Below are 14,828 nucleotides of genomic sequence, written 5' to 3' on the forward strand. Positions count from 1 at the left end.
TTCAACCAAAGTCTGTGGTCTTGCTAACAGCTCCTGCAAAAGCTGTTACAAGCCATGCACATGAATCTTACCTGCAGAGGCTCTTATGCAGAGCTCCACAGCTCTCATGCAGAGCTCCACAGCTCTCTAGAGGTCAGTAGTTCCCTTCTTGATTTGGTAGTACATGGTAACCACCATGAGTCAATCCACAAAGATGAGGCAGCTGCACAGCAACTACAAAAAGTTCAAGATACTGATTTAAAGCAGCCACTTCTCCAAAAATCTAGAGCCATAGACTGCCCTACTTGACTATAACTCAAACAAATTATTGCCAAATACTCTCAAAAAAAGGACAGCATAAAGAACCACATTCCTTTCTGACACATTCAATAGCACCAACAAAGGAAAATCCAAACAGCCAGATCAAGACTCACTTAGAAAGCAACTACTAGCCTCTCAAGTAAAAAGTCATAGCTGGAAGACCTCAAGGCAGAGTTGCTCTTTGCTTGCATTAAGATTCTCTCTACTGCTGTTCTGGCAGAGAAGGTGCTCATGAGAAAGGTACCTTACAAGCAGTAATGGTAATAAAGCAGCAAGAAGAACTGGAAATAAAAAAAAATATGAAGCAGCAAAAGACAGCCTGGGGACCTACAAGAACCATTTCTAATTCTTGATGCACAAAGAGAGGTTCTTTTAAAAGGAGATATTCCACATACCTGTCTCTTCTTCCTATGCAATTTCACATTAGTACTTAACCTAAATAGCTCCTCCCGCCTCTGCTCTCAGCTGCACAGTTCCCCATTCCTGAGCACTAACTGTTTGTTGCTCATCTATCTGATCACACAGTATGATTACTCTGCTCAGTAAGCCAGCAAAAAGTTACTGTGCTACTCTTTTATTAAACTGAATCTGTCTACTGTACAACCAACAAACACCTCAGCAGCTACAAGGCACATGGGAATATGTGGCTGATAGCAATAGTTTGTTCATTTGACTCTAAAGTTCTTGTAAGGCTGCAGCCTCAAGAAAGTTGCGTGCTTTGCATTTAAGAGGGGCAGAAAAGGTAGAGATGGAGCAACTGAACAGAATGTTGCATTAAGAGCACTTGCAACTCCAACTTCTTCGCCTTGCCCAAAGAAACCCTCCTTAGAAGGGAAAGACATATTCACATACCAGGCTGCCAAGAACTGCCCTCAAAACAAGGGTGTCTCCTTTTTCCTGATGGTGCCATGAAGAGTTCAAGCAATAGGAGATGAAAAAACACACTTTAGCATGAACTCTCAATGCCTGAGTCAGTCTGTGACAATTTGAGACTCCAGGATGATTCTATAACTTTCAAGTGATTGTCTCTTCTGGAACAAACAGTAGCAGCCGAAGTATACACACAAGCACCAAGACAGCATCTAGCTTCAGCAGGCATTGGAGAAGTATCTTACAGCAATAATATATTTAGTATTTCAAATTATTACTCCAATAACAAATAGTGCGAGGGAGGTCACATGGATGTTCTAATTGTGGATGCTCCTGCCATGCAGCACTAAGTTGAGTATTTTTCCTGCAAAATTTCTACTTAAGTGCTAAATGCTGAAGAGAGCAGCATTTATATAGACATTTTGATTCCTTTCAGACCTCCTTTGTAATGGAAGCATGCCAGTGATTGATGTTCCTTGTTAACACTCATTTTCTTACTTTTTTGATTTCAATATTTTCTCCACACATCACCTTTCATCACTATGCCAGAACAAACGTAAGACACAAAAGCCTCAAAGAATGAACACAAGCTTCTGGCTTTTTGCTAATGTAAAATGAAGATTAAGGCATTCTCTGATCCGAGATTTAGTGGTTGTGCTGCGGCCTGGCCAAATAGGACTGCTCAGATCTGGTCTTGTTATTCCCGAGCACTTCCATACAAGTTTACCTGAAGCTACTGTGCCCATTACTTTATGCTGCTTTCCCATTTTCATCTGTTTTAACAAGTCTTAACAATGTGTCTATCAAAGTTTAAACACACCTCAGTTTAAAGTTCTAAAAACTGCAGCTTCACAGAGCTACATTTGAGACTCAGAACAGAGCTGCTAACACTAGGTCTTAAATGATTTAAGACATTTTAATTCAGAAAAAACGAAGTCATACGCACTATTGCGGTAAGAACAGACTTTTCTACAAAATTCGCAACTAATAGTCTGAAGCAGGAATAAGTCAGCACCTAATGCTAAATTTTACACAGCTCAGTCCTGGTCACCCTTTTCTGAGATTACTGAAGTTGAAAAATATGTTTGAAACTGAGCCTACTCATCGCTGTTACCATACTTCAGGAGCATTTTAGATGTCAGAAGTCAATCATTTCAGAAATTCAGGTCAGACTGTCATCTTTTCCAAGTCCTTTAACCTATCAAAACACAGTTCCTATACACAGACAGGCACGCCTAAGTCATAATGTATTTTTTTGTATAAGAAGTGCAGGGGATGATTTAACTCTTTAGACACCAAACCCAATTGGAAAAACAAGCAAGTCACAAACATTATCACCAACTCAGTAAGTTAGTTCAGAAAGAATGACACCACTGGCTTAATAATAGCGCTATGGTCTAAAGAAATGCTAAAGGAAAAAGAATAAGTGGGAAATACATTCTTCCACTAATCATTACTGGAACTCCAGTGAGAAAAATTTGATAGTCAACATATTGCTCCTGCACTCACTTCTAACTTCAAACTCATTTAAGCACAGAGCAGAACTCCAATTTGAAGTCTAGGAATTCTATGAGAAGGGCTGATCTAAACGGCAAATATTTATGACCCAATAGGTGTGAATCTTGTCTGTAAGGACTAATATTTTGAAAGTTAGCAAATATAATTTAAAAGTCATAGAGACTGCCAGCAAAGTCCTATAATTTCACAGTATCTGCAGTAATATTTATTGAAGATCAGACTGAGATGAAGACACGCTTGCCATTTTTCACAGACAGTGGGTGAAGTGCTCAAAACTTCTAATACAAAAGAATCACCTTTACAGGAAAGAGATCAAGTTTACAATCCATAATTTTGTACAGCTAACTTGATTCTAAGACAGCTGTGTTTGCCAAAGGCCCTGATATTTCTGAATAGATTTTAGAATTCTATCCAGCCATGCCAGAATGGGTACTAATCATCCCTGCTGTTATCCGACAGCATATTTAAAAAGAAAAAAATATACTGTTTTCAAACAAAGCTGAGCTGTGATACTTGAAATTAGCTGAGTGCTGTGCTGGCATTCAGAATTATGAAGGAATTATTTACTATATAAGTGACTATACGGTATGAATGCCAGTCAATTTCAAAGGCTCAAAAACAATTACACTGAGAAATCAGCTGAAAACAAATGTAAGTCTAATAGACTTAATCTATACTCCTAAAGTTTTGCTATTAACTTCCTGTCTTTCACTTCGAAACCAATGATTATTCTCTGACTAAATTCTGCTGAGATATGAGACTACTCAAACTAAAAAACTGTAAACAATTTGCAGCTCACTATAGCCTCTGTGAAGGTAACATCATTAAAGTAAACATTTTTACCAGAATACTGCAGAAAACTCAAAGCACAATTCACAGGTTAGAGCAGACTAAGAGCCATTTCTGGCACTAACAGAAAGTAGACTGCTTATACATCTCATCATTACAGAGGAACAAAACTAACCTACTGCTCAGCTGAGAGGAAAGGAAAATACTCTATTACATTAACATTTGAGGGGAAAAAACCTCCATAATTCACAAACTGGATATTCTAAACTGCGGATCCAGGCACTGTATTTACAACAAATTTCTAACAAGTCATTCCTTAAATGAGAACTGAGATACAGCATAATGTATGTACAAACATCCTTTAAATATTATATATAAATTTTATATATAAATTGCGTATGATTATAATCATAAAAGGCTACAGACTCGTCAACTTTATGGTGCTCAGACTAACAAAATATTATAAGTAAGAAAAATGCTACAGTTATATGTTTCTGCACTGGAAAAATGCCTTAATAATGACCGGTTGTGTATATTGCCTCAGAAGAAATCTAAACTAATTTTATTTTAAAATGTCACATAGAAAAGCTGTAAGCTTTAAAATAAAAAATATAAACCCAAAATGTAGGGGTTGGATTCAATTAAGTGATTTCTTTTTAGAATTTGGGCTTGTTTGCAGATTAGGTAAAGGTCAGTATTAGGAGAGGAAAGCTTTTTACACAGCATACTTTTCTTTTTTTAAAAAGATCTGAAAGTTCTGTGTATTTTTAAATCTACTCCAAATCCAAATTGCTGAAAGGAAGGCATGGGATTTGCTGCATATAAGGAGTTCTAACTTCTTACCCCACCAGCTCTGAAGAGATAATAAATCCAGAAAATTAACCAGAACAGGGTTGAGTCTTCTGCATGTCTCGACCACACAGGTAACCCTAAGCATGCCCTGACTCAGCTTCCATTTGCAGTTAGCATTTAGTAAACTCTACTGATTTCATAAACAGGTAGTCTTCGTGCAGGAAAATTCACTGAAACACCAACTGAAACAATATAATCACTGTGAACAAGTTTTTATTCTTCTTGGATCCCTTTCTCTTTACATCCATTCTCCAACAAAGTGGCCTACATTTTAAACCAAGAATCTGCAATTTTGTTTTCCCATGTTTTGCCTATGGCTTATAATTCCAGTTATAATGGCACTACATGCTAGCAGATGACCTCTCGCATCTGAGGAGGCTACCATTCCGTGTCCTCTGTTCCCTGTGTTTGCCAAAAGCTATCACCCCAAGAACAACAGACGGCAGCATATGCCTGCACCTTAGCTGTTTTTCTGCACAGTGCCGAAATTGTAGCTGATGAATGAGGCTTTACCCTAAGAGTCTGGACTTTGCAATGAAGCAGCTGCATCACAGGTATGCACTTTCTTACAACTTCTGATGTGAAGGCAACAAACTCTGACATAGAGTTGAGGTAGACAACCAGAGACAGTAATTTTTTTCATCAATGACAAGAACAATCAAAACTAATCTGTCTGTAAAGACTCCTTAGAAATGAAAAAAAAAAAAAAGCTTGAAATTGGCTAATGAGAGCCAAAAATACGCTTTACACTAGGTTTTTAACAGGCTAATGCAATCATATTGTAATTGAAGAAACTGGGTGTAATTGTATGATTCATCTGTCATTTCAAAGACTTTCTAACACCAAATTAGCAGTCAGGTAACATTGCCATACAACGCCAACACTGAAGATGACAATTCATTCGTTTTAGAGAAAGTACATGCAAATACTGGCATATTTGTTGTTTCATAGTAATATTGTATTTTAAAGCAAGATGCCTTGACTCATTAATTTCAGATGAGTATCATATGCACAATTGATTTGCTTCGTCTTGTGAAGTTTCTACAATTCATAATCAAAGAGAAGAGCGCAAGTTTGTAAAACATTCTGTGATTAAATCACCTAAATAAGAACTCTATGAATTGAACAAATGGGACAGCTATTATATGGAATCCCATGCACAAGTAATGAACTTCACAATACATTTTTTGCATGACTGCAGCTTTTACAAGCAACTCCAACACCAGAGGCACCAAGAACTGACTTTAATAGCATACCTATATTAGCATTTTAGGTCAGATGTGAAATGTACTTTTGAAGCCAATTTCCTGATCACCCTCACTGCTCTGGTTCATACTGTGCAGCAGCTCCAGAATAGACAACTAGATTTCTTTTGTATGAAGCTAACCTAGAAGATACACTCTAGGAGTTCACCTAATGAATCCCAGCTAACACTCAGTCTACGGGACCAGGCCAGAACTTTATCAAAGGCAAGCTTCTGAAATATGTATACAGGGTGGATGGCAGCTCCTCAGCAGCACTTGTGTTGTGTCATACTACTTGCTAATACAATCACCGATACAAATGCAACTGAGCCATGAGCTCAGGCAGCTGAGTCAAGTGAAAAATAACTTGTCAAAAAACCCCTAACTTTTGGCTGAACAAGGTCCCTGAACCAGCTCACTATCTGTTCAAATGAATGTCAGTGCCAGCATCGAGTAGCTCCAGCTCCTAGTGGTTTAAGATACCATGAAACCCATGCTAGGTCACAACTGAAAAACCCAACCGCTCTAGAAAAATGAAAGTTCTCCTCTTCCCCTCCATCAGCAAATGGTTTTCCTGCCTCCTTCCTTGTACCAGCACTGACATTCATTCAACCCATTGGCTGATACAGAGTTAAAATCAACAAAAAATTGTGATTAACTTTCTGCCTGCATAGTCCCTGATGCCAGCATACAACAGCATCCGACAGGCACTAGCATCTTTGCAAGGAGAAGCAGCAGCAGGAGCACATGGCTGGGGGAAGACTGAACCACCTCCTTCAGTGGCAACTCACCCTTAGATTGCTTTAGCTGCAACGTGAAACCACACCCTGAGAGCAATTTAAAGACTCATGTAACTGTTGGGAAGTAGCTGGACTTGTTATCCTAACACACACACACTTTTATTCACTGTTTTATGCAAATCTTCTACCTTAATGCTGATTTCAAGGATGTGCACAAAAAGGCAGAAATATGGGTTAATAAAGGCTGGTGTTCTCACATGTGCAGTTAAAGTTGTAACACCTTAGGTGTGGTATTTTCGTTCTGGTAATAGGGCTGTCCTTTTGCAGACATGTACTAACTGGACATACAGCTTTTCTTTTCCAGGGTTTTGTTGCTTTGTGAGCATGTGATTTGTATACAACAACCATAACTATTTGAGTCTTCTATATGCTCATTTATTCCCATTTAATAGGCAGCTGACAGTGTACCTTAGAGGCAGAAATGAGAATGATTAGGAACAATTGGCCACAGGCGTTAACTTTTCCTGCTGCAAGACGTATCTCAAACATAACTCTTTGCAGGAAAGCTTGCATGTGTATCCAGCCTTTAAACAACAGATTTGCAAGCAAAACAAGTTATGGGTCTAAAAATGCAACTGTCAGACATTTTCGTTTCCAACAGAATCAATTCTGAATTATTCAAAGGTATCTGCAGACCTCCACTACTGAAGAGGAAAAACTTTCAGGTAATTCCTCAGGACTACTTGGTCCCCGTGAGTTTGAAGAGCGGTGATTTTGTACTATGTTTTGCACACCTATGAAGGTACTTAGCATTCACGTGACTAGTACTACACTTGCATTGCAGGATTACGTAAGGATTGGGTAACTGAATCAAGTTCCTTTCCCCACAAGCATCAGGTGCTTCAGATGAGCAGGTAAGAACACAGTACCATGTGGTCAAAAGAAAATTCCATCTCTTTCACAGGGTTTCCCTATTCCTTAAGCTATATCACCTTGAGGTTTTAGTAACATAGTCACAGCTTCCAAAGCATCAAATGTAATTTCCCTTCGAAGAACTCCCATACCATGTATTCATGCCTGTGTTAATTTGAGTTACAGCCATACTTCAAGAAAAACACAAAATAACTAGACAACTAGATTCTGTCCCTCACAAGTACAAGGTACTTTACAGGTGACCAACAGTGATTGCACAAGACATTCGTAACAGGTCAAACTGCTACGGCCATTTTGACTTTCTTTCTATTATTTACAGTCTCATTCCTCAGGCAATCTAATACTTGTTTGCCATTTTAACTGCAAGGTTTTCCTTGAGATCACTACAGTGATAAGACAGGTCTACTTCTTGAGTTAATTTACGTAGAACCCATGGCATGATGCCCGAGTAGTTTCTCTTCTTCAGACGCAACCTACTTTGCAAGAAAACATCCGACCTCCTCTGCAACAGACAAGGATATAACCTGTGACCATGTGTATTCCAAATGCCAAGTACTTCCAAGCCTTTCCAGGTTCTTGCACTAAATCCCTGCATGAAACAAAATCTCTAGCACAAGCCTACTTTATCTATACAGTGGTCCAGACAAGTTTTACAGAAAATAGATTTTAAATACAACAAACATGTAAACATTCACTTTCCTGGATGATTTTTCTGAAATTGGTTGGCCACACACAAAAAGCAGCAGCAGGTGGCCCTTGAGAAACCTCACTCACAATACTGAGCATGCAGACTCTCTTACTATTAAGTCCAGTCTAACAAGTCATCAAATAAGGGATTACTAGTTTTACCAGTAAGAAGCATTTCTTATTCAGCCCTCTTCCACATTTTTGCATCTTAAACTCATTTTAACTAACCACATTGCTCTTAGGAGCCCAGAACACATCAACAGTAACCCTAGTTAAGCCTAAGTATTCTCCTGAAATCTGGTACTAAATTGCAGAACACTGAAAATTGTGTACTGTATTTCCAGCTGCAGTAGCTTTAATGTTTTGTTAAAAGGTCTGCTTATCTCACTAGGCTGAGGATGAAACTGCACAAAAAGCAGCATGGCTTTTTAGATACAGTTCTACCCACAGCAGCTCCAAACACTACATAAACTTTAAAGCACTGAACAATGACAGAGGGAACTGCAGAAGCAGCAAATTATTACAAACAGCTGTTCATAAGAATGGTTCGCTGGGAATACTTTCCTCAAATAATTACACAGGGCACATCAGAGCAGACCTTCCCTTTTTAATGTCGGTAGCTCTGCAATGCTGCTACACCTTTTGAGATGTAACCTGGCCAAGGAAGCAAGTGCTAAAACCGGGCAAATACATATTGCAAGTAGGGGCCCGTGTCATTCTTAGCGCTGCGTTTTTCATTGTTAGAAATGTCTTGATGACTACAGGTAAGGTAATACCTGCCGGGAACCGATGTCCAAAAAAGACTGCATGCCTTAGGTGAAGTGGATCAGCGTCAGCAGCGCCCGACGATACAAACCCAGCTTTCCCTCTGTGTCGCTCTTCATCAGCTGACCGTGGGATGAATCTCCCCCGCATCCCCCAAACGCTTTGGGGTTCTCACGCTTTGGACGGCCTCTGCCGACACAAAGCAAACCAGGCACTCTCCTACCAGTTGCTGGACGTCGCCAGCAGAGACGATCAACAGCCCCTTCCCCGCCTCGTAGTCGGAGGCCCCACGAGTACCTAAGCGGGGGCCTGCTGCAGGCACGCTCGGCGCAGCAACTCGCTGCGCCCCCCGCCCCTCCCTCTCCGCCGGAGAGGCTCAGCCTTCCCCCTCCTGCCCGGGCTCAGGTGGCCGGCTGCTGGCCCGGACAACAGCTCCCGAGTCTCCCGGCGGCTGCCGCCCCGGCCTCCCCGCCCTGGCCCGCCACCGCCGCCGGCGGGACGACCCCCGCCAAAGGGCGGCCGGGCGGGCACGAGGGGGACGCGAGGGCCGAGCCGAGCGCGGCGGAGGGGAGGGGCGGGGCGGCTGCGCCGGACGGGGCTGCTCTCCCCGCGGGCGGTCACGGCGGGGCGGTGCCCGAGCCCGTCGCCCCCCCCCCCCCCCCGGGGGGGCCCGCCACAGCTACCTGCATGACCACGTCGTTGGGCAGCTGCGCGGCGCGGAAGAGCTCCAGGACCCGCCCGTTGGACGCCACCTTCTTGGTGCTCTCGGTGTCGCAGTAGGAGAAGAGGTCGCAGTAGTAGCGCTGCTCCGCCTCGCTCAGCGTCAGGCCCTCCATCTTACACCCCGGCTCCGCGCGGCGCTGCTCCTGCCGCCGCCCCGCATCCAACGGCGGCGGCCCGGCCGGCGGAGGGGCGGGAGGGGGGCGGGGGGGGGTCGGCGGAGCGCGCGCGGGGCTGCCCGTCGCCGCCCGGCCCGTCGCGGGGGGGGGGGTGGGGGGGGGGGTGGGGGACGCCGCCGGCCGCCGCGCGCCTCAGCCAACCGCCGCGCGCGAGCGGCTGAGCTCACACCTTCCCCCCACCGCCCGCCCACACGGCGGCGCGCCTGCGCGCCTTCCCCCGCGCCTGCGCCGACCGCCCAGCCAGCGCGCGCCCCGGAAAGGGAGGCGGGGTCAGAGCGCCCACCGGCCGCAGCGCCGCCGGCCCCACCGCGCGAGCGGCGGCGGAAGCGCCAGGCCCGGGGGGGCGGGGGCAGCAGCGACAAGGGCCAACGGCGTTCCTCCGCCGCCTGGGGGCCCGCCCCTTCCCCCGCGTCGCCGTGCCGACGCCATCGGCGGCGCCCCCCCGGGAGAAGGAGCGGGGGGCCGCCCCTGGGCCCGGATGTGCGGTGCGGTGCGGCCCGGCCGTGCGCGGCAGCGCCCCCTATGGGTGTGGCGGGGCGGGGCGGCCCGCGGGGCAGCTGCCCGGTGACCGCTGCCCGGTGACCGCGGTGGGGGTGCGCGGCAGCGCTGCCCGCCCAGCCCTCCCGGTCCCGCGGGGCTCTGCGGGTCACCGGCCTTGCTGGCAAGCTCCACAACGCTCGCCTCTTGCGGAGCAGCGTGGGAAGCAGGCGAGAGCAAGCCACCGGCCTCAGCAGCAGCAGCCTGAGGGGCTGAGGCGGAGTTGCGCGGCTTCCCGAGCCTGCCTCCCGAGGGGCTCGGGCACCCAGAGCCATCCCGAGTACAGGCGATCCTCCCGGTGACTGGTGAGGAGTTACCCATCCTGCTGTAAATGATTACTTTCCTCAGTATGCTGTCTCTCTCCACCATCGGCACCTCGTGCACCAACACCACGTAACACACGAGGAGAAGTGGCCTGGATAATAACTCCGTACATCCATCTGCCGAGGAAGAATAGACGAGAGCTCACTTAACCTCTGCAACCAGAGCTCTCGCTCTGCACATGCCTTGGCTGTGTTTTCTTGGATTTTGTGCGTTTCTCTGGGTGACTCTGTGCTCTCGCTGCAGCACGCTAACAAAGTTAGTTCCCTCCAGGCTACTTTGGTTTCTGGAGGGAGTCTGTCAGCCCTGACAGAGTAAAGGGCCTATGCAGAATGCCATGGTCTCTTCCCACTAGACCCTTTTGACTACCTGATGTGAGTTAAATCCCGCTAAGGTGGCAGTCCAGTACCTCATACTTAGAGGCATCCTCTCGTTTTTAACTATTCTTCTCCCCTTTTTCCACTTCACCTTCATTCACAACTCTTCCAGTTTTTCTCTTTCCAGATTGCTGTTGCCAACTGCTCTACTTCCCTTAAGCACCTCATCCTTTCTGCCTCTTAAGTTATGTTCTGAACTTAAAGCAGAGATTCATTTTCCTTGCCATCTGAAATACACAGTATATCCTTTTGCTGCTAACTAAAGTTTCTGGAAACCACTGTTACGTTAGCTTAAAGTTAAAATAATAGACAAAAGGAGCTTCCCAGAAATGTACCATTATCAAGTGTTTCAACCCCAAATGATAGTAATGATGAAACCACACAGATTGATCACATTTCTAAGTTAGTTAAAATTCCTCAAAATGGGCTATACTGAAGAAATAATTAACTTTTTAATATTATGTCTAGTTATGATTTTACAGACTTAGATAAGGCCAACTTAGCATCATAGGTCACTTAATTGGAGCTATTGTCACACCAGTATCTCTTCAAGTAAAACAAATGTAACCTTTCCTCCACAGATAAATTGCATACTGCAATTCTATTAGTTATACAGAGCCATTTGTAGAAGAGGATTTTAAATCACTTACTAGCAGATGATTGGGTTCACGTGCCTTTGCTTCTTCCAGGTTCAGTGATGGTATGCTAGTTGGGGCACTGAAGTTTGAAAGATTAATATATGTATATACCTGTAACTATAATGTTCTTCATAAATTAGTGTAAGGACCCCAAAATACTTTTATTGTCAAAGTGGTTTTATGTCTAAAAGTAATCTGAACATCTTATTATTTTATTTGAGTTGCTATTTTATTATTTGCATTTTTGCAGTGGGTGCACTCTTTTGAAATTAATGGGGATCACTTGGCTGCAACAGTTTGTGCAAAACACGAAAAATAATACAGGGAAGAGGTTCCCTAGAAGGGACTATTCCCACATGTCCAAATGCCAAACAATTCTGAAGTAAGTTTAATAACTGTATATTTCACTAAAACTGTGATGTGTCATATGAAAATCTCACGTCATTGCTTACTGAAGAGTTGTATGCTTTGGGGGAATATGCTGGGCTTTTCACTGTGTATAGCACCACTCTGAAGTGGTTTAGGTAGCTATTTTGGAAAACAGGTCGTTGAGTCTCATTTCCAACTCCTGTACCATAAACTTACCTTCTTGCTTTGTGCTAGTTGAAAGACTGAGCAGAAAGAATAGGAATGACATGATGTGTAGCAAATTCATTTCTAATTCCCGAGATCTACATGTGGGGGAAGCACCTTTGCCTCAGAGAGTTCCAGTACAATGTTTCTGTGTTTGGCTACAGGATCTCCCTTCCCCTCCAACAGGCTCCTTGCAAACCTCTGGGCCAAGGAGGGATCTGCTGTTCAGAATATTACCTATTCCCATCAGGCCAAACTTAGCATCCACTGAGATAAAGAAAAAAAAAAAAACCCTTTTCAGCGGATTCTCAATGAGGATTTGTTTTATTTGGCTGGAGAATATGCTGTTTGCTACAGGATGAACTGAGGAAAACAGTATTCCTGCATGTTTGTAAGATAAATTAACTTCTCCGTATTTGCACTTTTCAGTGCAACTGACCCAAACAATGAAACCATATTTCTTTTTTTATTTCTTTTGGTTTGGAAAGATCTGTATCATGGCATTTCCCAGAGCTCATATTAGATACGCAAAGAAGAAGATTTATGGCAAAATACCCACCAAAATGTATCATTAGTGATACATTTTTTATATGGTAGATTTGGCCTTTGGTACATGAAAAACTTGATTTATCTGCCTTGAATTATGATTTAAACAGAGCAAGAAGAAGAACTTTTCTTGGATTTTGGGGTATTGTACCTTTTATTCTCTCTTCTTAATGTATCTTAGAATTTAGAGCTCTGAATAGCTAAGAGTTAAGCTATTCTCCACATGGTGCCTAATTTTACTGTATTTTATTTTCTGTGAAGCAACTCTTAGATGACATACTGATATCAAAGCAGTTATCCTATTACGAGATCAAAGTCAGAGAAAATCATCATTGTCATAGTAAGGCCAAGTCTAATGACCCAGATGGAAGGAAGTGCGAGGTTGTTTTGCTGCCCATAACAACTCTTAGAATCAGAGACAAATTATACATCAATAAAACATTACTTTTTTTAGAAAACAAATACTTTTACAACTTGATATGTGACCAGAAATATGTATGTCTATTGCTACTAAAAAAAAAAAGAAAAATAATGTTTTATTCATTTAAGGGACATGCCAGTTAAAACACTGCTCAGGTTTCAGTATCTTTTATCAGCTGTGAAATTACTATTGGTTTCTAAAAACTAGTTTTTAAACATGCTGAGACTCATTTCTAAAAATAAACATAACTCATACACATATGCAGGGTCTATTCTTCAGCAAGTGTAGTGGGAGTGCCATGTCTAGGGTCTACCTGCTTTTGATGGGCCTCTGGATCTCTGGAGTTCTTACTACAGTTAGTGGGTCTTACGTACTACCTTATTTGTACTAAAGTAAGCTATATGCTTGGATTTTTATTTTTTGTATTAAAACACCTTCAAATAACTTTCAACCTTATTAAGTATGTATTTGGGTCCACTTTCCATCTTGCGCCTTGTTCCCCAAGTTTAGAAAAATGGCCCTGAGGTTATTTGTCATTGCCTTTCTAAATTCTTCTGCATAGATAATGCTGTGGAGCAGGTTTTACAATCTCTGTCAATATACTCATTTACTTGCAGCTCATGAGGAGTTACAGGAACTGGTTCTATCCTGATTCTTTAGTGGAAAGACAAGTAGAGTAAGGCTAGAAACGAATGGGAGATGTTTAAAAAAACCTTCTGTCTCAGACTTCAGAGCTGTTTTATTGTTACTGCCTGATCTTTTCAAAAAAGAAGATACTTTTGGAGGTAGGGTACTTTATTCCCCGAGAGAAGAATATGTTTAGAATGGTGTTAACACTTACAAATGAAAGAAGTCGCTGTTCTGCTTTTCTAAAAGCATCCTTATCTCCTTTGTATAGAAGCAACCTTTTAATGCAAATATAGCCACTTTACAGATGCTTGTACCGATACTTTTGTAAATTTCTGCATGTATGTTCTGTGTGTTACAGTTTACAACCTCTTTCCAACCTTGATGTTTACATTCTTCCAATTTCATAAAACACCAGTTTTGTCATATGGTCAGGTTTCACCTGCTGCTGATTTTACGTTCTACAAAATGGCATCCATATTTCAAAGAACCTACCCTCTGTTCTACCAGTACTGCTGGGATTGTTTCTCCATCAGAAGGGCGTCCCACATTTAAGGCTATGAGATTTTCCATGGTGGATGAAAAAATCCTTTCCACACAGAGACATGTACCAAGCAGTAACAACGGGGGGGGGGGGGGGGGGTATTGTTTTTTCTTTCTGTACAAGGAGAGCGCCTTTGCAAGGAGCATTCAGCAGGCAAACGGTGGATCTAAAACGATGTTGTTACTCACCACAATGTGGTCATTCTGGTCCCTCCTGCACCTCTGTGCAGGCACATCCTGTAAGGGAAAAGAATAACTTCTTTCTCAGCAGCCTCCCTAGCGTGTTGTGTCACCACTGAAATATGTATGGGAACCTAGCTGGAGACATCTACTATCTGTGGAGTATTTAATAATATTTCTCTGTGTAAATTTCCTCAGTGGAGAATGAATAATACCTTTTCCATATCATTCACCATTGTGCCTGCTCAGTTTTCCCCAGTCTCTCCTTTAATTTGTATGTATCTATCATGGTCCTTGTAAAAGTTGCACATATTTCAAAAACTGCCCCCTTTTCTCTTTCATCCAAATACATCAATTGATTGAAAGGAGTAAGCAGTCAAATGAAAGCCTCTAAAGGAAAACTTTTTTGATTAAAAAAATCAAAGTGGAAGATACTGGAAAAGAGAAACCTTTACTCCTTTGTGATTT

General features: G+C 42.9%; 1 protein-coding gene across 13 annotated transcripts in view; it reads right to left on the reverse strand.

Annotated features, from left to right (window-relative positions):
- Positions 1-9,849, reverse strand: part of REPS1 (RALBP1 associated Eps domain containing 1) — a 69,621-nt gene extending 59,772 nt beyond the window's left edge. For 4 of the 13 annotated variants that reach the window (XM_052784520.1, XM_052784514.1, XM_052784516.1 and 1 more), the window contains exon 1: positions 9,382-9,845. In XM_052784520.1, coding sequence (XP_052640480.1) covers positions 9,382-9,534 — 153 coding nt within the window. In that variant the 5' untranslated portion in view covers positions 9,535-9,845. Of the gene's footprint in view, positions 1-8,709; positions 8,974-9,381 lie in introns of those variants that run through there. The other 9 variants (XM_052784518.1, XM_052784511.1, XM_052784517.1 and 6 more) reach the window with 6 other exon arrangements.
- Positions 9,850-14,828: the final 4,979 nt, after the last annotated feature.

Source organism: Harpia harpyja, chromosome 4 (assembly GCF_026419915.1).
Source record: "Harpia harpyja isolate bHarHar1 chromosome 4, bHarHar1 primary haplotype, whole genome shotgun sequence".
In the NCBI taxonomy this organism is placed as follows: Eukaryota; Metazoa; Chordata; class Aves; order Accipitriformes; family Accipitridae; genus Harpia; species Harpia harpyja.